Genomic DNA, 24,571 nt, shown 5'->3' with positions numbered 1-24,571 from the left:
TAAGAACTGTTTTCCATACCTTTTTATTTTTACTTTTATTTATTATTTTATTCTCTCAAAAAATTGACCTGGGATATTAGAAGAATCGCAATTTTTTTTTTTTTTTTTTTTCCTGGAGACAGTTTTACCAGAACGTCTGAAATCCTAAACTTCTGATATAATATACCACTCAGTATTATAAAACATGCTTTACTTTACTTATAATAAAAATTATTTCTATTAAAGAAATTAAAATTTCAGAATCCATAGCTCAGTTTATGGACAGCATTTATTTCTGTCAGATCCTCAACTAAAATTACAAAGTGTACTTCCATTCACAGTGTAGATGGGTATAAAGTATAAAAGTATACTTATTAAAAGTGATATTGTAATTTTGCTTCTTTAATTTCATTTGTTGGTATATGCATTAAGACACTTAGATCACAGCAGAGCATTCTTTTGCCCCTATATAGTCCCAAATATTGGAAAATAAAACATTTCTCTCCTTCTCACTTCCTTAAAGAAGGCGTATTTAAACTATGCCTTTCCATTATTTTAATTTGCACTTTAGGATTTTCATCAAAACCAAATTCCTTTTTTGTATTTCCTTCAATCAGAACATTTAGAAATTGACCAGATTACTTTAACTATCAACAATTAATAAAAATTAAGCCTGTAATTATACACAGTGGGTAAATTAGCCTAAAGTATGTTACATTATTAGTTGCTGAAAATCCTTTGTCTTGTCATTTAATGGAAGGTTTTTCCTTTAATTCTGTTTTAAGAATAGAGTACTCACAGTCATCCAGATTGTGAGCTATATTTCAGATGAGATGCAATGTCAAGAGTATCAAATGACTACAGTTGTATATATATACGTTTGTCAAGACATGCAATACATTTTTCGCATAAGTAAAATCTTTCAGTACCTTAATTAAATTACAACTATTAGTAATTAAGGTAAGCTGTAAGTAAGTAGTTGTATGCAAAAGCTTGTTTTGGATATAAAAGTATTGGTCCAAGTTAGTGTGGCTGATGGGTTTCCTGTGACCTTTTTTTTTTTTTTTTTGCTTTGTTTCTGCTCATTTCTTTGTATAAGACAGAAACAAACAAAAAAATCTGTTTGGAGAAAATGATATATTATAATTTATTACAATAAAAATTTATACACAAAATATCAGAATAAAATATAATTATGGTACGATAAAAACAGGTTCATGAAATTTTTTAATAAAATCTAAAAGCAATAGATTTAAATTATATGTAAAAAAAAATTAAAAAAAAAAAAAAAGAATATACACTAATGGGAAGAAGCACCCAATTTTGTGTTTGCAAAACGAGGAAAAATGTTTAACACAAGCATTTTAGGAGATTTTTTCATTCCAAAAAGGGCATTAAACAGGATCTAATTTTATTCAGAGCCAATTTTCTTGAAGAAGATTAAACCTTACTTTTGTGTGTAACAACAGGCTAAAATATTATAATGCCTGTAGTTAAAATGCTTCTTATTTACTCCATTTGAAAAATAAAAACTAAATAAAGTTTTGCAAAAGAAAAAAAAAATAATAATTAGACATTCTGCAGCCAACTGAGTTTTCTAAACCATATTATACAATTCAGCTCATTTATTCTTTACTTTCATGACATTCAAATGCTGCACTTTATAACTTGTCTAATAAAATTAAGAAGAGTAATAAGCTAATTCTTATGCAAAAGAAAATTAATATTCACATAAAAATGGTTTATAGATATTTCATATGTAATTTAAAGAATATAAAATAATATTATCAAGTTAAATCAGCAGAATATTTCCTGGAGTAACATAAATATTAAAGACAAATATTACTGCTAGTAAACTATCCTATTATCGGTATGGAATTACAAACTATAGAAATTTATGCAATAATATTGGATGGTTATTCAATCTGATGCATACATGACTCAATTTTAGAAATTTAAGGTTACAAACTTTGGTTTATACATTTCAAAAATTTAAATATTGATAAATTTAAATAACAAAAATATATTATTTCACATTATTAGCAATAAGTGCTTAAGTTCTACACTTTCAAGAAAGCTGCCAGTAAACACTGTTGCAATTTTTGCTCTAATGCACCTTCTAGTATATCTAGAAAATAAATAAATACTTTTAGAAATTAGTAAAGAGTATGGCCACTTCTCTAAAAGCTTGCAGCTATTAAAAGAAGCTAAGGTAAAATTTTCACTTCTCATGCCAAAAGGAGGTGCATAAGGGCAACTGTGGGTAAGGCACACTTATTTCTCTAATCGGCAGCAGCACATAAGAATGAAGTTAACTAGGACTGTGCATGAATGATGTTTATTTCCCTGGAGAAAAACAGTGTACATGCATTTTGATAGATTTCGGTATAGCCAGACATGGCCAAGTCTACTTCACTGGAAATTATGCACACCAAAATATGAAGTGATCTTTTGTACGAAAATTTCAGCATTCCAAAAGCTGTAACTTAAGAAATTAGATATTTTATAAACATGAAGAATAATTAAATGCATAAATGGCTTTATTTAATATTAATCTTTTGCAGTTACCTGATAATATGCTACTAAACTGTGTCATACTGCAATAATTTTAAAATGCTTTCATCATCATTATTATTTTTTATCTTGTCAGCATAGAATATAAAATGTTCATCAAATATCTTTTGGTGTACATTGTATATTTTTGTAACAGCCAGTACTGACCAACTGATTAAATAATTAAACACATCTATTCTGTTGTTAATAATAACTGTTCTCCATTTTAAGTGAAGTGTATAAAGAATTTTTTTTGTAAATATATTAAGTTGTGCATGATGCACATGTACACAATATAAGCTCAGCTGATAAACCTGGATTGCCATTATTACTAGATTTTTCCATATGTAATTGCAAAATATTTTCTTCCACATCAAAATCCTACTATTAAGAAAAGAGAGTAAACAAGTACATCACAGCATTTTTCTTTTTAAATAAATGAAATGCTAAAAATGAAAATTTGACAACTGTTATTTAATGAATTTGACAAGAGTAGGAAAAAGGACAGTTAGAGAACATTTTCACAACTACTTTGAAATAGAGCTTTATTTGTAGAAAATTATTACCACATTATAGACTTTTTTGCGAAGCCCTGTTGCACACAAAATATAATTCAAAATTTACATAAGCATGAACTGAATGTACATAATCCTTAAAGGATAAACTGGGAGGAGGGAGCAATGTAACTCACCACATAATACTACCAAGAGACAATTATTCAATATTTTTATATAGTACAGCTTCAGCATTAAAAAAAAGAAATGGAATGAAGCAAGCAAGCAAGGAAGAGCTACCTTGCTTAATTATTCTTCTCAGACAATTCATTCTGTTTTCTCCTTTGTATTTGGCTAGTTTATTTATAATGAAAAGTGTACCAAGAATACACCCTTCATCACTATGGCCTAAGTAATGTAGCTGACATGGTTATCCCATCTGCTTCTATAATATATGTTTGTTTATTCAAGTTATATACATGATTTATATTAGAGACACTGGGGGAAAAATAAGTTACTGAATACTATTCTATCATTAGAATTTATTTTTATTTTTTATTACTCTACCACCTTCGTAGATATTTAATCAATCATTTTATGGTAAATATAATGCTCTTTGATCGGTATCCACAATTGAAATTGTATAAGCAATTAATTACAAAGTAAGCAATCTTTTTATTAAAAATGCTTGTGCAATAGCCAGTATACAATATAAAAGTTGATACTGGTATAAAGACCAGGAACTGTGAATGGTTTCCTCAAATATTAATATCAAATATTTGATATTAAATTATCAAAGACTTATTGCCTTATGATCATTTCTAGCATAATTACTAACCTTATAAACTGGTAAAGGAGAGGAGAAATTATAGGGTTAACTTCCATGACCACACAAGTATTTGAATGCCTTAAATTATAAGAGAATTGTATATGCAATGAAATATATTGTACAGGACTGATTGTAAATTACTGTAGATTTAGTACCACAAACTGTAAATTTGTATTTATGACAAATGCTCACAAGATTAATGAAGCAACTGAATCTTGCACATATCAAACATCAGTAGCACAGTGGTATTTTAAAATTTTGTGACATAGCTCATTTTTATATATCAGAGATTGCACTTTTTTTTAGAAGCACAAAACAGATATAAAATTCTTTAAAGATTTTAATGAATAATCAAGTTGTTTGACTATTCACTATAAGAAGAAGCATTTCATATTAATATACATATATGGGTAAGATATGCCTACAATGTGTTCTATTTCATTAGGAATTTTAAAAAAAAGTAGTATCTGCACTCAGTAACAAAATTATTCCAAGAAGTACTTGCAATTATAATTTTCACATACTAAACAACTGAACTCTTTATATGCACAAAAGAATTCTGATAATTCTGCAGCATTCTGGATAGAGAATATAAATAGTAAGATTTTAAGAATGTACTCAATAAATTTATAATGGTAAAAGTCCGAACATATTCAAAGTTTTCTATATAACATTTGTACTCTTCCAAAAATATACAAATACTATATTTATTAAGTTATGGTGAGAGTTGTAGAATGTAGGTTTTAGCCATAAAGTATCACAGTCATTATATATATATATATATATATATATATAATTATGTGTGTGTGTATATATATATATATATATACACACATATATATATATATATACACACACACACACACACACTTCCTTAAAATTTTTTTCCAACATCTAGTAGAGAAATCCAGCATAAAACAAAAGCATATATCAGCACTTTTGTTTTTAATATTTCATACAGAATTTAATTTTTTAATTAAAATAAACTGTCAAGACAATTTAAATGCCACCCAAAAGTCTAAATAATATAAACAGTGGGCAGATGAAACTTGTATTTTTGTTCAAAGTATAGCTGTTAAGACTAATAGATAAAGGACTGAAGCACAACAAGAAAGAAGCAGTATTTCTGTGAAGCAGAAACACAACTTTCATATAGAATAAAATATTTTTACATTCTTTATGTACAATACAACATTCTCTTTAATAAATCAGTTACACCTTCCAACTTCAGGTGACTCTGAGACACACATGAAATGGTAAGATTAACGCTCACTGTGACTACAAAGAGTATGAATACTGAATATATGCACATCCTTGAACATGTCTTTCATGAATGTGAACCTTTAATGTACTTTCACAACAGGCTTTTCACCAGGATTCTAGAGTAATTCCAACCATACACTGATGTATCAGGAAGGTCTGAGAATTTTGAAAAAACAAACAGGATTAACATCTGTAAAATCATTATAAATTGCTCCTTCAACTATTCAATGTGACACCTAAGCATTTCAGCAGGCCAGTAAAATATTTTCATCTTCAACTATACAATCTTATCAGAGTCATACAATAATTCACTTTTAAACTGATCCCATCACTGAAGATTTTAGGTCCCATTCACCTGATGTCAGAATATGGGAAGTCAATGAAATGCTTTATTTTATATATATATATATATATATACACACATACTGTGTGTGTGTGTGTGTATGTGTATATGTATATATATATATATATACCACACACACACACACACACACACACACATATATATATATATATATAAAAATAGTGCAATCAGTTCCAGTAAACTGATACATGGACCAAAACTTATGACATAGTATGGAATGAAACATCAATCTGTAAGATTAATGATCCTCAAGATGCTTTATGAGAATTCCTCTTATTTCCTCCACTACTACTGCTGCTACTGCTTGCATCACTACTATCATCGCTGCGAAGGTCTTTCACCTAAATTATATATATGTAAACCATTTATAGGTAAAAAAATACCAATATGTAACAGAATAACAATTTATCAAAGTAACTATTGATTACTACTTTATACTGAAAACTGTACATAGTTTTATTATAGCAGGAAACAGTCTCACAAATAAAAGGAACATATTTTGAAAACTTAAAACATAAAACGAACAAGTAGTTTTTCATTGAGAATGAATTTAATTTCACTAAGATTTCACTGAAAATCTACCTGAACTATTTAAAAAATAAAACACAGAAAAATCATGCTTAAGCATGGACAACATTCTTTCACTTCATACGGTGGCTCTATTAATAAAGGATTAAGGGAAAAGCACTTAAAGGCCTCTTCCTTGTAACTATCAATACAGTCTACTATAATGATATTTTCCTAGTTTGAGAATATGAAGAGATGGAATTGGACATGTTTAATGCATTCATGAATGACAAACAGAAATATGTAAATTACTCTGGGAAAAAAAAAAAAAATTAATAGCACACTTCCATTTTTGGATGTTGAATTAATAAAACCTGCCAATATAAGCAACGAGAAGTTTATTGACAAAAAAAAAAAAAAAAAAAAAATTACAGATACAGTACATTAATTATGAATCAAGAAATATCAGCAATATAATGAAATGAATACTCAGTCAAATTCAGTAAAGAAGCAAAAAAAAAAAAAAAAAAGTCAAGATAAAGAAGCCTGACTATAAGAATTGGAAAAGAAAGAGATAATGCACAGCCCCCAAACTTACGAGGGGCATTCAATCAGTTATCTACCCTGATTGTTTATAAATATGCTTGATATACATATAAATTGTGATTTTATCATACTCTAATAAATGTCTGTATCTGATTTATATAGGTCCAACTTAATACAGTGAAGTAAAGAAAAACAAATGATTTAAAGTAACCAAATCAAAGGAAAACACAAATGTCATAAAATTGGAGCACTGGACCATCATCAAATTTTTAACAAAAAGGGAATGGACCAAAAGTTATTAATGAGTGTATGGTGATACTGCTCCTTCTGAAAACCAGATAAAATTTCTCAGTTTAAATGGGGTTGGGAATCCACAGATGACCTCTGCTCGGGATGAACAAAGCAAGAAATGTGCCAAAAAAATTGGAAGAGCTGGTTATGCAGGACAGACATGTAATAGAAAATTTAAAAAAATAAATAATTAGTAAAAGAAAAGGAAACAGACAACCTAAGCATTTCCCCATTTCCATAGGTAACTATCCTTGAATCTATGACTGCCAGAGAGTGTAGTATTTCTAGGGCTTACAATATATCCTGGTATTGATACAAAAATACCGGTTTTTCGGTACTAATTTAAAAAATAATTATCCATGATTTATTCTCATAAAGGTTATAAAATCGAAACAATAAATCAATAATACTGCTGAATTTGCAAATGAGGGATTGTTATACCACAGTACAAATGCAGTGGAAATCTGAAAACATCATGAAACTCTAAGACCAAATCTTACAAATATATTTCTCTTAGTAAGTAGAGTGTGCGGAAGTAAAGCAAGGAATAAGTAAGGAATAACGAAAACATCATTACAGAAATATTTCCATTAGTGGGAGTAGGCCTAGTAGGGCAATAAAGGAATATGGTGAACAATGGTATGGCAGGTACAGAAGGGTTAAAATTAAAAGCTTCTGAACAATAGTTTAATCCCTCTATTACACTGCTACGCGAGGATGCGACATTTAGTGCATTTTGAGAAAGGGTGCCGATATGAAGCAGTTCAAAGGTATTGTGAACAAGTGATCTAGAGGTAAAAGATGAAAGCGTTTCGTTGTTTGGGCAAAATATTCTGTTTTTCCCACCAAAGGAAGAAGAGGGAGTTTAAAGGATAACACTGTGCTTGAGTCAGGTTTAAATTAGATAGGGGGGAGATATGTCAATGCGTGAAAATCCCTCTGGGGTTTGCACATAAGCTTGTGTATAAAAAAGTAGTACAAGTGGCAATTGTAACCTGCAATCAATTCAATAAATGCACAGGAAATAAGGTGCTCACACCAAAAGAGGGGTTTGTGGTTGTTCAGAGGGGTTACAGACGTCCAGTGGTAGTTCTGCATTCTTTTTTTTTTTTTTTTGGTAGTTGTTGGCGCATCGGCTTCTGTGGCCATAATGCACCTCCCAAGGTTTTTGCAGTACTTTGATTCAAGCCCAAGGCGGGATTCGAACCCGCGACCTTTGGGTTGCTAGGCAGGCACTTTACCCACCCGGCTAGCCCGGTCAGCCGTTCTCATTCAGATAGTGCCCTGGCTTCCACTACTGCTGTGGTAATTTCCTTCATTATTAACAGAGAAATGTTCTCGAAATCCTGAAATAAGACAGTACTGGAAGAGCTATACAGCAGAGATGCAGAGTTCAACCAAGAAGAGAGAAAGAGACACATCACCATATTCTGTGTAAGAAAACCGCACAAAGGAATCCCACCATGAAAGAGAAGGAAGGTAAGGCCTCTGAGTGTTGTTTTGGAAAGGGTACTTAGATAAAGTCGGAGGTTATTTTAGAGTAAGGTTGAAGTTTAAGAAACACAAGAAATAAGGAAACGTTTAGTATTGAGTTGGTTTATTGGTTGACGTAAAGAAAATTGATATCGCTAAATTAAGAGAGATTACATGGAATTGTTAGCATTATGTCAGCAACTTATGGATTGCTGTTGTAAAGAGAATTGATATTGGTGATTAAGGGAAATATAAGGAAGTGATTAAGATTGAATTAGTTTAGTGTTTGAAGCTATAGACAGAGTTGAGATTGTTAGTTGAGAAAAATTTTATGGAAATGATAGCATGTATTAACAGATTAAATTAGAAAAACAAATAGATTAGATGTAAATGAACATCTGTTTTGTATTGTAAGTAGATTTATTATGATAAACTTTTGTTTTATATTTGTGTCATATATATGATATATAATATATATATATATATACTCGTGTGTGTATGGGGGGGAGAATCCCTCAGCTCCTGGAAATTCTAATTTTTTTAACGCAGTCTGGTAGCTTGTGGGACTTAGTACTTGAGGGGAGCTGCTGTATGAAAATCGGGCACCTCCATAGCCAGGTGGGCAGGAGCAGCAGTGCGTAGCACACGCTTCTTGATTAGACTGGGGTTCGAGCCCATGACCCCAAATATGGAGGATGTGGAAAGATCAGGGATGACCACCGCATATCCCCGGAGCAATATGGCCTTAGTTGCTAACGCTCCTAAAAACCAAATAATAACAACAACAACGAAAATTGTAACAATGGCCACTGATGGTGATATTAAGGTACAGCCAGTACTTGTATAGCACGATAGTTGTGTTCCTAGAAACCCTCGTGCAATGCAAAATTGTGCAATATAAACGTGTGCAACAGGCTCTATGGGAAAAATACGGTTAGGTGCCGACCACCCAAGATTGAACCCACATTTGTAACCAAAACATTAACACACATAATAAATAATCATAATAAAATACGTATTTTATTACGACTATTACATAATAAAATATTGCTAATGCTTTTGCTTCTATCGAAAGCAAACTTGTTTTTTGTTTGATTTTCTATCCAAATAGATGACAGCCGTTCCATCGCTTCCAATTATTTGTGTCCTAATCTAATGGATTTTAATTACATTTTGAGTTGTTCCTGCTATGAAAGTTTTTATTTTCTCTACATTCTTTGTAATTCTCGGTGTTGCCTCATTTAGGTCTGTAGCCTGTGTTTCTCTATCGACAGAGACGGACTGGCTATAAGCCTTACTGGGGAAACCCCGGTGGGCCGGAGGCCAGTGTGATTTTGGCCATAAACCATAGTAAGAGGCCACTATAAATTTTCCCGGATAAGAATTTTGACCCAGTCCGCCTCTGTTTATCGATATTGCTTTTCTTTTTCTCTCTGAATCGGCAGTGTCTTCACCAGGATGCTTCCTTTTCACACCTTTTAAATATTTTACTCATTTTTATGGAATAAAGCACAATTACAAAACGAGGAGGCACGCCTGATCCACATAAACAAAGCTGCGTGCGTGTAGCAACTGAATAAACAACACCGTAAAGGCAGAGATACACTATTAACACCTCACATTTTTCTACAGCACATTTCTAGGGGTTACTACCATAAAACAGTAAAAACAATTTCCAGTTGCATTTCTGCTAGTGGAATCTGTTATAAACTGGTAGTACACTCGATCTAATTGCATTTGCGATTATACCGATTTCTGGAATTGTGTTGGTTTTTACGTTATTATGGTGAAATGTGTTTCCCCTTCACTGATATAAAAACATAAATACATTTTCAGAATCTTCTCTTCATTCCTATTGTGTTGCGTTTGGTTGGGGTGATTCTGCGTTCGACTGCCATTTCTTGTAAACACAAAGGCGAATCGTGCATAAGCGAATTCGGTTCGTGTTATATAAGATGTCGTTCCCCTATTTATAAATCGTGTATGATCGAATTCGTGTAGTGCAAACACGTGTTATACGAGGACTGACTGTACAGGGAAATAAAAATTAATAAATAAATAAATAACGCCCCAACATAGATTTGGTTTCCTCACCAAGCTTAATCATTAGTCCCTTTCTTTCATTAATATGGATATAGTGCCATAAAAAGTCAAAAAGGGAATATTTTTTTATTTTTGATAAAAAGGAAATAAGATTTTTTGAAAATGAGGGAATAAGGGGGGGTTAAACTGCAACTCCTCTACGACTATCTCAGTACAAAGCACCAACCAGCACGGAATCCAAAAGGACATTTTCTGCTGCTAATTAAATATGTATCAAAATTAGATCCAGTTTAAACGATTACACTATTGAGTTTCTTAAAAGCTCACTTCATTCGGACAGGCAGTGTGGATGCTTATTTTTTTTTGTTTTTAGAATAACTATGTTTAATAATTTTTGCTAGAATATTTATTATTGTAATAAAAGTTTGATTTAAAACGTGAATTCAAGTAATTACTGGTTTTTTCCTTACTTTATTTTTCCGTAATTATCAAAATTTATTGCGAAAAATGATTTTTTGGGTACTGGTATCACGGTTTCATAAATTAAAAATACCGAAATACCGGTATTGTAAGCCCTAAGTATTTCTGAGGGGTTGGTACTACCTCCCATGAACACTTGGCCACATCAAAGGTCAGTTCTTGCTGGGTGCCAAGAATGCTGAGCATATTCAGAAACAGTGCAAGGCTCAAATTTGTAAGGAAAGTTTAGACACACACATGATGCAGATCCATAGGGGTTTTCTTTCAAGAATTGTAACTGGTGATGAAATGTGGATTTATCACTGAGATTGGGAAGCAAAGCAGTCTGTGCAACACAAAAAGTAAGTCTGTGCAACTGAAAAACCATGGATCATCACTTTGCAAGAAATTCTTTTGATAGAGTACACACCACATAAGAAAACAATCACAGGAGATGCCCATGTTACTTTTCTAAAAAAAATTAAGTAGGGGTCATAAAGGAACAAAGAAAAGGGAAATTGGCAATTGGCATTAAGGTGTCATGACAATGCTCTTGCACACAAGTCCCAAGAGACTGAAGATTCCAGAAGTTAAACCATCTACCCTAGTCAGACCTGGTTGCTAGCAATTACTGTCTCTTCAGAAATACCTACACAGGCATCAATGGCTTTTTCAGCAATGAAAAAAATTTTTTAAGGTATTTTCTCTTTGCCCTCAAAATGGAGGACATGTACGGAATTCATGTCCGTACAGAATTCAGGAGATATATACCGTATATTGAGGGAAAAAATATGCTATACTGTTTAATCCATTCTAATCCTATATATTAAAGAAATGGGAAAACAATTTGGAAGAGTAGGTAAAAAAATTGATGAGCTTCCATTTATAGAGAGGTTATTTAGTATTAGCAATAGCCACATGGTGCAAGGAAGCCTATGGCTTATGCTGCACCAGCCAAAAATAAATAAATAAATAAAAATAAAATAATAATAAGGAAATTTAAAAAATAAGAAAGAAAAGGAAATAGACAACCTATGCATTTCCCTCCCACAGGTAACTATCCAGCTGACCTTTGAATTTCTCCAAACTGTCAGCCTCTACCTCTACCTGGTAACTTATTCCAGTAATTTATAACTCTCTGGCTAAAATAAAACTTCCTGCAATCCAGTCTAAACATCTCCTAATGTAACTTGAATTTAGGGCTCCTAGTTCTAGAATCATTTATAACCACTAAAATTTCATCCTCATTCATTTTACTTATGCCTCTCAGAGCTTTAAACATCTCAATCAAGTCTCCTGTAAGGTGCCTAGTTTCCAAGCTCTGCAACCCACATATTTGAAGTCTTTCCTTATACAGGCACTTTTTTGCCAATCTCAACCAGGCAAGTTACCCATCTTTGGGCCCTTTCAAGAAGCTTAATGTCTTTCTTTAGTTGCAGTCTCCATATTTGAACACAGTATTCCAAGTGTGGTCTAACAATAGCCTTATATAATGGGATTATAATATCCTCATCTCTACTATTATTTATGAGAGTACAGGCAACCCCGTATAGCACGGTACTTCTACAACATGGTTTCGCTCTAACACGATTGATAAATTACAGCAATCCTCGCACAACACAGTACTTCTACAACAGGGTTTCGTTCTAACACATTTTGAGAATTGCTGGAAATCTTACATAAAATGGTATTTTTTAGCTTTTGTGCTGGGAAAACCCTGTTATTATGTTAGAAGTAATTTTCAACATTTCCATTCCTTTTTGTGAATCCCTGCTGTTGATTCACTAGTTGTTATCGCCTTTGTGATATTTTTCTAAAGCACATTTCTAGAGGTCATTACCCTAAAACAATAAAAACAATTTGCACTTTCCGGTTTATTTGGCTTTTCTGTTAGTGTAATAAATTATAAACGGGTAGTAAATTCTATCTTCTTGCATTTGATATAGTACCAATAGCTCAGTTCTGTGGGTTTTCACATTATTATGGTGAAATGTGTTTTCCCTTCCACGAAATATTCAATTATATAAAAAACAAATTTTCAGAAACTCATTACTCTGTATAGTGTTTGTTGCAACTTGTGCATGCCGTGTTCTTGTTTATTGATTGCCTATCATTTTTACTGTTTTAAATTTTACAACAACAAAAAAAAAAAGAAGAAAAGTCAGTGAACAGAAATAGCAATTAGTATGTACATATAACAATATGTATTAATTAAGTATGTAAGTAATAAATGTATGCAAACATAAATTTATTTTTATTTTGCTAACTGGAAAATATTCTGATTTTCATGTATCATTTAAAGTGGGGGTCACTGTATTTTGTTGGGAGATCCCTCGGTTAGGTTCTGTGCTATTGAACTTGTTTGAGACCATAAAAAATAATTGCGACTTCGAAGAGTGCAGTTCATGACTTTTAAAGAGAGCAGAAGGTACACGAAATCTAGATACTGCAGAAAAGATTGCGCTTAGCGGCAATGAAAAGGAAGAAAATTAAATGAATGTACATTATCTCACATATACGTATCACTGTTTCTAAGGTGAGATGTTTCGTTTGTTCAGTTATTTAATTTACTACTATTATAAAAATAAAGTTAAAATATTAAGTTATTACTACTACAAAAATTAAGTTTCCGATAGTTATAAAAAAAAATGGAGTATTTTTGTTAGCTTTTGGAACATAACCCCACCTTTTGTACTGGTTCTTAGTCCCGTATAACGCGGTTTCGCATTACCCAAGATTTTGTAGGAACCAAACCACCATGTTATATGAGGATTACCTGTATATGCAAATGTGGAAAAATACATAAAGTTTAAATAGTAAGAAAATGGAAATATGAATATCTGTACAATTTAAATGTATAAAAAATACTAGGAAAAATAATCTACTTATCTGCCAACTTTTGACAAGTTGGAGATCAGGTAACTGTAAGCAGGATGAAAACAGATTTTTTTTAGAGTCCAACATTGCAATAGAAATTAAATTTCACTGAAAACCTACACATTTTATATTAAGCTACAGACAGAATTCTTTGCCATTCAAACATCAAATTACATAGGATTTTATTTTCTGTGAATTTCTGTTTGCATATTTGTTACATACCCAAATGATTATGATTATTCAAAAAAGTTATTGTTGCAGACTTTGCCCTCTTCAGAAATGAGTCAAAGCTGTGTTCAAAACAATGGTCCTCCTCTCTTGGCTTGTCAAAACGATTCCAAAAGGTTCACCAAACAGAGATGTGAATTCAATTTTTGTTTTTCTCACCTGGTTGTATTGAATATCCTCTCACTCTCAGCATTTGTATTATCTATCTTTATAATATTAGAAGGTTGTTCCAACAATCTGTTACTCCCTCTGGCTGAAAGGAAATTTTTAAACATCTATCCTGCACATCCTTTTTCAATTCAAATTTATATCCCCTTGCGTGTGTTATCTGAGAAAGAGTATGGATGTATTCAGCATTTACTTATTTACTTTACTCCATCTATTTAAAGCCTTAGACACCTCAGTTAGGTCTGCTAGCAGGTGTCCAGTAAACAATATTTGAAGTGAAGTCTTTCATGATAAGAGTATCTGGTTGCACTTCTCTGCACCCATTTCAAGAGATCCATATCCTTTTTATAATGGGACTTTCAAAAAAAGTTTCTCCAGAACTTTCTCCAGTCCAACTTGCCTAACACAGTGAGGTAATTTTCCTTGGTGATTTTAATGTTTACAACTTCAGTTGGTTGAGATGCTGAGGCTTTTGCAATTACTAATAACTTGCACAGATTGTTCATTTACCTACCAGAATACCAGATGATTCTACCAACATAGCCAACACTCGATATTTCTCTCACAGACAACCCTTCCAAGCAGTGTTGAATCCAGGGGGGGTGACTTTTATCCCTGGTGGAATAAACCCCCCCTGTGAAAAATAATTTTTATTTTATAAAACATGAATTCAATAAATATATGTCAAATAAACACAACACAAAAAACACATCAACTAATAAGGTACTTGTTAGGTGGTACACAGCTAAAATAAATCACTAAAATTCAAAAGACATGAAATTTTCAAAATAATTAAATGGGCAATATTTCTGGCTGCACAAATTGCAACTAAAGGCCACTATTTCAAGTGTCTGCATTTTCATTTTATGGCTTTCAGGTTCCTTTTATTTTCATACGAACCATCTATTGATAGTGTTTCACACAAACAGTCTACTTGCGACAAATTCTTTGTTTGTATATTGCAAACAAGATTTCAAGGCTGCGAATAGGTTTGCCTGAATTGGTTCATGACAGATACTAATTGTAATTGGAGTGTCTCGTGGCTGTTAGGGGAGTCTACTGAAGCCACTAATTTGTCAGCAGTTTTGCTTTATGGTTTTCACATTCCCTTTATTTGTTTTCTTCACATCAAGGGTCTACTTGTGACTAATTCTTCCTTTGTATACTGCAAACAAGACGGTTTTGGTCTCAGCCTATAAACAATACATTCTATATCCATTTTATTATATATGCATCTGTACTGTAATATTAAAAGATTGCATGAAGAGAGCTCAAAATGAGCCCTCTCTTGTTTATGAACCAGAGCTCAAAATGAGCCCTGCTTAGAGGGCTCAAAATGAGTTATCGGAAAAATTAATAAATGAATTAATTGATACACATGCAAAGAAAAAAGCAAAGAAGAATAAGATTATTCCAATACAGTACTTGCATGTTTGATTATAATTTGTATAATTTTTTTTTTTTTTTTTGCAAATTTTAATTGGTGATTTTCATATTATTAAACTGTGATTATTGTCAGTAATGTGGTTTTTGTGAACTGACTATTAGTATTTAGATGTTAAATAATAAATATTTCCTTTTGTTTCCTCATATTCTCTTATTATATGAGGAAACAAAAGGAATCTGCATATATATAAATATGCAGATTTGTTTGTAACGAATACATATGTTGCAAATATTAAATAATAATAAAAAATATACTATATGTACCCTCCAAAGTTTACACCCCCCTGTTTGTTTGTTTAGGGATTTATTAGGCGCATCAGCAACTATGGCCATAGTGCATGTGTGTGTACCCCTTCCCCCGTGTATGTACCCCAGAAGTTTACATTTTCCCTCCCGGTGCAAACGCTCTGGATTCAACACTGCTTCCAAGTAACAGTCAAGGTGAGTGGTCACCTTGACTGTGTACTTGGAAGGGTTGTCTGTGTGTGTAGTTGTGATCTGAGGCACCTCAGATTACCACTTAGTAACAGCCTCTTCTCTAATGGAGCCTTTCACTTGTGGCCTTTCATCTAGGGCTTACAATACTGAGATTATGGGATCCTGAATACCGGGATCCCAGTCATTTTTTTCCCAGTATTGAGACAAAGATACCGGTTTTTCAGTACTAATTTAAAAAATAATTGTTTATGATTTATTCATATAAAGGTTATAAAATCGACAACAATAAATCATTAATACTGCTGAATTTGCAAATGAGGGATTGTTATACATAGTAAAAATGCAATGGAAACCTGAAAATGTCATGAAACTGTAAGATATAAAATCTTACAAATATATTTCTCTTTGTAAGTATAGTGTGTGTGGAAGTAAAGCACTTAAGGAATAACAAAAACATCATTACGGAAATATATCCATCAGTGGCAGTAGGCCTGGTAGTGGAATTAAGGAATATGGTGAACGACGGTATGGCAGGGTTAAAATTAAAAGCTTCAGAACAATAGTTTAATCTTTCTATTACATCATTACTTGAGGATGTGACACTTAGTGCATTTTGGGAAAGGGTGTCGGTATGGATCAGTTCAAAGGTATTGTGAACAGGTGATGTAGAGGTAAAAGATGAAAGCGTTTCGTTGTGTGGGAAAAATATTTTGTTTTTCCCGCCAAAGGAAGAAGAGTGAGTTTAAAGAATAACACCGTATCTCCTCCTATCTAATTTAAATCTGACCCAAGTGATTGGGTCAGGTTTAAATTAGATAGGAGGAGATAAGTAGTGCAAACCCCAGAGGGATTTGCTCATAAGCTTGTGTATAAAAAAGTAGTACAAGGGACGATTGTAACTTGCAATAAATTCAATAAATAAATAAATGGGAAGGAAATAAATAAGGTGCTCGCACCAAAAGAGGGGTTGCAGACTTCCAGTGGTAGTTTTGGGAGTGTCCAGTTATATAGTGAAGGGTTCTGCCGGGCATGTTCCTGTGCTAGAAGTTAATCCAGAAGTTGAATAACAAGCCAGGTCAGATAGTGCTCTGGCTTCTACTACTGCTGTAGCAATTTCTTTCAGTATTAACAGAGAACTGTTCTCAAAATATGACAGTACTGGAAGAGCTATACAGCAGAGAGAGAGAGAGAGAGATATCACCACACTGTGGAAGGAACACACACAAAGGAATCCCATAGTGAAAGAGAAGGAAGGCAAGTCCTCTGAATTCTGTTGTTTTGGAAATGGAACTCAGATAAAGTGGGAGATTATTTTATAGTAAGGTTGAAGATGATTGTTATTTGTTATTTTTGGTTTTTCTTTTAGGAGCATTAGCAACTAAGGCCATATGGCTCCGGGATATGCGGTGGTCACTCCCTGACCTTTCCGCATCCTCCGTATTTGGTGGTGACGGGCTCGAACCCTGGTATAATCAAGAAGCGTGTGCTACACACTGCTGCTCCTTCCCACCTGGCTACGGAGGCACTTGGCTGAAGATGAAGAACCATGAGAAATAAGGAAATGTTTAGTATTGAGTTGGTTTATTGGTTGAGGTTGCAAAGAAAATTGATATTACTAAATTAAGAGAGATTACTTGGAATTGTTAGCATTAAGTTAGTGACTTATGGATTGCTGTTGTGAAGAGAATTGATATTGGTGATTCAGAGGAATATGAGGAAGTGATTAAGATTGAATTAGTTTAGCATTTGAAGCTATAGATAGAGTTGAGATTGTTAATTGAGAGAAATTTTATGGAAACGATAGCATGTATTAACAGATTAAATGAGAAAAACAAAGAGATTAGATGTAAATGAACAACAGTTTTGTATTGTAAGTGGATTTGTTATGATCAACTTTTGTTTTATATTTGTGTCACATATACGATATATAATATATATACTTGTGTGTGTGTGGGGGAAATCCCTCAGCTCCTGGAAATTCTAATTTTTTAACGCAGTCAGGTAGCTTGTGGGGCTTAGTGCTTGAGGGGAGCTGCTGTACGAAAATATAACAATAACCACACTAACGTACAGGGAAATACAAATTAATAAATAGATAAATACCCCCCCCCAACTTAGATCTGGTTTCCTCACCAAGCTTAACCGTCAGTCCCTTTCTTTCGTTAATACGGATATAATGCCATAAAAAGTCAGAAAGGAAATAATTTTTATTTTTGATAAAAAGGAAATAAGATTTTTTGAAGATGAGGGAATAAGGGGGGGGGGGATTAAACTGCAACTCGTCTACAACTATCTCAGTACAAAGCACCAACCAGCACAGAATCCAAAAGGATGTCTTCTGCCGCTAATTAAATATGATAGTATGAACCAGAGCTATAATGCTCAATACGTTCTACATTGATATCAATATTTGTAAAATAATCAGAGAAGTTTACCGCAATATTATACGTAGAACATTTCCGTATGATATTCCCCAGCAATTAAAACGAAAACATCGAAAATCTTAGATTACAGTAAGAAATAATTAAAAATCAACTGAGCACAATTAAAATTCAATGTAACGCAATTAACAATTAAATAAGTTAATTAAAAGAAATTAAAAAAAAAATGAAAAACGATTTTCCTTCCTGAAGCTGACAATTCTTTTAGATCATATGCAGTGATCACAGGAACAAAAATTGAAGTGTTCTATGTATTATATAGAGGTAAACTTCTCTTATTATTTTACAAATGCTAATTAAATATGTACCAAAATTAGATCCAGTTTAAACGATAACTTATTGAGTTTTAGAGCTCACTTCATTCAGACAGGTAGTGCTGATGCTTATTTTTTTGTTTTTAGAATAACTGTATGCTTAATAATTTTTGCTAGAATATTTATTATTGTAATAAAAGTTTGATTTAAAACGTGAATTCAAGTAATTACTTGTTTTTTCTTACTTTATTGTTCCTAATTGTCATCAAAATTTATTGCAAAAAATGTTTTTTTGGAATATTGGTATTAAGGTTTTGACCGGTATTGTGAGCCCTACTTTCATCCCATTTTGCATTCTTGTAAAGAATGCAAAATGGAATAATCTGCGATTTTTGAATTCTTCTTTTCCTTGGCAGGATTACTGTTTTAAATCTTCTGATGTCAATGGTTGCTTGGATTGAGTCAGTGAAATTATTCTTTCACTATCTGAGATATAGGTACACCACTATCTGTTGTTCCTACAAGGAACCTTTTTTTTTTTTTTTTTTTTGATTTGGTAGTTGTTGGCGCATCGGCTTCTGTGGCCATATTGCACCTCCCAAGGTTTTTTTTTTTTTTTTTTTTTTGCAGTACTTTGATCCAAGCCCGAGGCGGGAATCGAACCCGCGACCTTTGGGTTGCCGGGCTACAAGGAACCAGCTTGTAGGAACAACCGACAGTGGTGTGCCCATATCCCAGACAGTGAAAGAATATTGAAGTACTATGAGATGTGGTGGAATGCAGAATTCACCAGTCCTTGTCCACTGTTTAATTCTGATGTTGGGAGAATTTGGCTCAAGGATCATGCCCACACATTTGGTATGCTTCCCTGGCTGCCAATTTCTCTCAATATCAATCCCATGGAACATTTGTGAGATGTGGTGGAATGCAGCATTCACTAGTCAATTCCAGTGCTTCGGTCTGCTGTTTAATTCTGGGACACCTTTCTGTCCAGTTGGTCCAAGATACCTGATGGCACTTTCCACAGTCTTGTGAAGCCAGTGCCACACTATGTTAGTCATCATGGCAAAAGGCAGCCCAACACATTATTAGGTAGGTGGCCATAATGTTTTAGCTCACAAGTGTAGCTTGGAAAATCACTTTGATTATTGCCATCTTTAGCAACTGAAAATGGCCCATTTTCAGAGCCATCCACCACCTCTTTTTTCCCTATCCATGCAATTTCACTAACAACACCTACTGTTTTTGTTTTTCCACAACTATTTTTTTTGTTATTTCACTATCAGGAAACATTTCTTGAACAATGCACCTATGTGATCAGCACAACTCAGAGGAAGATTACATTCTATGACAAAAGATGCAAATAAACATTCAGCATTTGTGACATCATCGTCACTATGAAATTCTGCATCTAGTTTTGCATTTCTTTCTATGCATTGTGCACTGTGGTTATGCTTATTTCTCTGGAAATTTCAAATTACATCATATTTCCCATTGCCTGAAATTGAAAAATCATATCCACACAGTACACAAGGCAAACATGTTATCTTTTTTCATATTTTACAACAGAGGAAAATTCTGTTTATTTCTTCTGAAATTATGTCATATTGCTTTGGCATCTTACTGAAAGGCATCATTAATTAGCTTTGCACTACATAAGTACTATGAGAACAGAGAACAACTATTTATCCTGAATTTCTATTTTTCTATGTAGGCCAGCACACCTGATAGCCAGTTCATTAATGCAAATAAGAATAAATTTGCAAACTAAAGAAATATAGTCTTTAGCTGTCCAATTTTTTTTCACAAATTTTTGTGAAAAAAAAAAAAAAAATCCTTTTTTGTTTGAAGTCAGAGAAACTCTGTCATCAATTATGTTAAGATAGTGAGACAAAGGGTTCAATCAAGTAAAAGACATTCTCCATTGAAAATCTAGAGGGATGGCAGCTATGTACTTGTAACAATTTAATAAAAACAGAAACTGATAAAATAATAAAATAATAAAAATAATAAAATTATTTTTTATCAGTTGCATTTTTATAAAATATTTTAATTCAGAAGTGTGCTTTGCAAGTACTGTATATTTTTGAGCATCCATCACAATTCTTTGAATTTTCTGATTCCTTTTTCTGGGAAACTAGTTATTTTCCATAGTTATTGAGATCTGTTTTTTACACAAACATGAATTAATTTTCCATACTTTTACAAACATGTTAATAAAACACATTCCACAAAAGCTTCAAATATATACTTCTCTATTTTTCTGATAGAGAAGGATAATAGAAATGAACAGCATGTTTTGCAAACTCGTGCTTAACCAGGTTTCCTATACTCATCACTAATTTTCACATGTGAAAGCTCATCTAAATAAATAAATCTGGAATCAAGTTCCTCACTGAATATTGTACTATGAATATAATTCTAAGTAAATGATGGCACAAATGATTTATAAAAACAATTCTAAAAAACGAACACATGTACTTTAAATTTTTCAAAAAAAAATTTTATTTTTGCATTTGAATCTTTAAATTTATAATTGATAAATTAAAGTTATTTTTGATAAAAAAATATAAGTGCATACATCGAACATTGAAAGTGACATTGAAAGTAACAAATTAGGAAAAATTTCAAAGTAAACAACCAAAATCATTGAGTGGGATCAATTCTGATCCTACTTTTTGTGAACAATTTGTAGGGCATAAAGTGACAAAGAATGCTTAGAAAAAGCAACACGTTCTCCAACTATAAAAATACTGAAGCAATTCCTCTGCCTCTCTGCAGTAATACCTGACACCCAATACGTTACGAGAAAACAATATCCATAGAAAAGAAATCAATCCCTGAGCAAGCTGCAAGTTTCTTAACATATTTTTAAATCAGAAGAAGAATTAACCATTTAATAGTGAACATACGACAGAAAACCTACTGACAACATTGTTTGAGAGAGAGAGAGAGAGAGAGAGAGAGAAGACAAAGCATATATTGAGCTCTTTATCAATATTCTCTGCACCAAATATGAGCAGTCGCCTAGCAGCAGTTTTGAATTCCACACTGATATATAAAATATAACAAACATGCAGATATAATAATAATAATAATAAATAAAAAAAAAAAAATAAAAAAAGAGTCCACATGCAAGTTACATAAAATTTAGTTTACTACAGTAGAACTAGTGTTATTGATAAAATATACTTCATCATTATATTACATTTAGATACAAAAATACAATCGGTTTAATTTACAAGTAAAGAGCACACTGTATCACCAGATCAGTCCTTCAATGAATTCCAAATTTTCACTAACTTAATGTTTTTCCTATATTAAAACTGAAAAAGTTGGCATGTGTTCAAAAGTTTCTGCAGATGTTTAGAACAATAAATTATGAAGATTTCAGTCCATAAATGATTAGCATTATCAGAGGCATAAGATGCGAGAGAGCAAGCTTATTTAGCATCAGCCAAAGAAGAAAAAAACAACAAAAAAAAAAAACCCTTCCCGTTTCACCACCCATTCACTCCAGAGGTTTATCTAGTTCAGCCTTCAATTTATTTAAGCTGTCAACTTCCACAACAACAGATGGAATTTGTTCCAGCAATCAACCACCCGCTGGCTAAAGGCAAATTTCCGCACAACTATTCTACAACTGTCTTTCCAAAATTTGAATTTATGCTCCCTCAGTGTGGAATCTGAGCAAGAGGAAGAATCCTCAGCATTGATTTTGCTCAAACCATTCAAGGCCTTATACACTTCTATCAGATTACCTCACAGGTGCCTAGTCTCCAGACACTGCAATTTGCAGAGCTTAAATCTTTCTTGGTAAGAGCAACCTTTTGTTCCACTCACTTATCTTGTTGCTCTTCTCTGTACTCATTCTAGTAGTTCAACATCTTTCCTAAAATGAGACCTCCAGACCTGTATGCAGTACTCAGGTGTGGCCTGACCATTGCCTTATACAAGAGGATAATCACCCCCTTATTCCTGCTAGCAAAATTCCTATATATCATTAACAAGACCATATGAGCTACTCTTGCAGCTTGTCTGTACTTCTCAGAAAACTTCATATCTGACTATACAATTACCCCCAAGTCTTTTTCATTCTCCACTACCCTGAGTGTAGTACCATACAATTGATATGTTATTCTAGAGCAGCGTTTCCCAAACTTTTTTAGTCACGAAACACAAGTTTAGCGGGAGCCAAATAACTGTTTGTTAATATTTTATTAAACATAATGCACTGTGCATCAGGAGCATCTTCATTTCCAATACAAGTAAAGCTAAAATCCAAATAACTGTCATCATACTTTTGTTTTGGTCTTTTATTAGTTTTTTGTTCCCCAAAAATCCGAAGTGAAAAAACGGTTCCCGTTTTTTCACTTCGGATTTTTGGGGAACAAAAGTCTGCTAATGTTCAATCTCACTTTGAAGTGTGACAATATTGTGTTTGTTTTCATTGACCACAGTTGCACTGCTAGAAGTACTTGCTTCTCATTTTAAAGTTGCTTATTTCAACCACAAATCAATTGTCATTTATTTTAATAATAATATATCGAAATACTGATACTTATCAAAAAAAATTTATACAAGGAAGTGAGTTTAGTTCGGTTTCCTTCATATCGGTTCGCTTCCCTCCTCTCCTTCAATCCATGCACTCAGGCTAAATTGCATACGAATGGCATATTAGATCACTACATTGCTACTTCTTCGAAGATGTTATTATCTCTACATATACTTCTCTATGCAAAAGCCCACCAAAATAAAGTGTTCCGCCGGTCTATTCGATTATTAGTCTATGTCAGTATATTATTAATCGAAAAAAAAAAAAAAAAAAAAAAAAAAAAAGTTAAAAATTATGATACAAAAGTGGTGTATGCTACAAATATGAAAAATTTATTTATTTCATTTTGACGTTAAAACCATTTTTACTGGAGTTATTCCAAAAATTTTGTAATGAAAAACTGTCATGCAAAAAGCGCTATGAAAATTTATTCCTGTTTAATTTATCTTCTACTGGACCAAATTTACTGAAATTTTGCACAGAGCTTCATCTTAGCTCTCTATACTAAAGGAAAAACTTTCAAACCTTTAAAAATTGCAGTAGTTTTTCCAGGATAGTGGAAAATATGAACATGTGATCAATTAAATTTTCTCATGTAAAATAAATGGGATAATGTGGACTTATGGCATATCGTTGGGAAGCTAAGAAATTTAGAAACAGAAACATTAAGGTTTTATGATACAAAAAAAAACTTTCGGAAACTGGGAAGTGCATTAATTCGAAAACGCATCTGGTTTCAAGTCACCTGGTGGTTTCGGATTGAATATAATTTTTTTCTTTACAATTAAACTCTGAGGCTGGAAAAGAGTTCTACACACTTATGAAAACATTCTTCAACTTGGACATGTCATCAGATCTTTCAATACTACACGCAATGGAACAATTATAGATGGTGTATTTAGTCGTGAACTAAAATCTCTTCAATGTAAAAAATTATATATCCTGCTTTAGTCATCACAGACCAATACTTTCAGTAACCAATATGTAATTATTATTAATAAAATAAAAACATTGTTATATTATTATCCATGAATTTTATTAATATCTGAAAATTAAAACGTTTTTAACACCTGCCAATGACTCTTAAATGTGAAACACATTAAATATGCTAGCGGCAGGACACATTATGTACCTGGTATAGAATTTTTTAAAAAATTATTAATTACAATTTTTCACAGAACACTTCACATCTCGCAGAACACAGTTTGGGAAACGCTGCTCTAGTGTTACTGCTACCCATATGCAGTGCTTTGTACTTGTCAATGTTAAACTTCAGTTGCCATCTCTCAGCAAATCTGTTCAACTTTTCTAGATCCTGTTGCAGTAGCATACCATCCTTAATGTCATTAACAACCCTACGAAC

The 24,571-nt window shown here is 32.6% G+C and overlaps 1 protein-coding gene across 1 annotated transcript in view; it reads right to left on the bottom strand.

Annotated features, from left to right (window-relative positions):
- Nucleotides 1-5,682: 5,682 nt before the first annotated feature.
- Nucleotides 5,683-24,571, bottom strand: part of schlank (ceramide synthase schlank) — a 204,038-nt gene continuing 185,149 nt past the window's right edge. The window contains exon 10 of the mRNA XM_090380709.1: nucleotides 5,683-5,823. Within this exon, the coding sequence (XP_090236835.1) occupies nucleotides 5,731-5,823 (93 nt within the window). The 3' untranslated portion in view covers nucleotides 5,683-5,730. The remainder of the gene's footprint in view (nucleotides 5,824-24,571) is intronic.

Source organism: Mastigoproctus giganteus, chromosome 1, assembly GCF_048544385.1.
Source record: "Mastigoproctus giganteus isolate SK-2022 chromosome 1, ASM4854438v1, whole genome shotgun sequence".
Classification (NCBI taxonomy): Eukaryota; Metazoa; Arthropoda; class Arachnida; order Uropygi; family Thelyphonidae; genus Mastigoproctus; species Mastigoproctus giganteus.
Note: the sequence above shows the minus strand (reverse complement) of the source record. Positions and strands in the feature narration are given on the sequence as shown.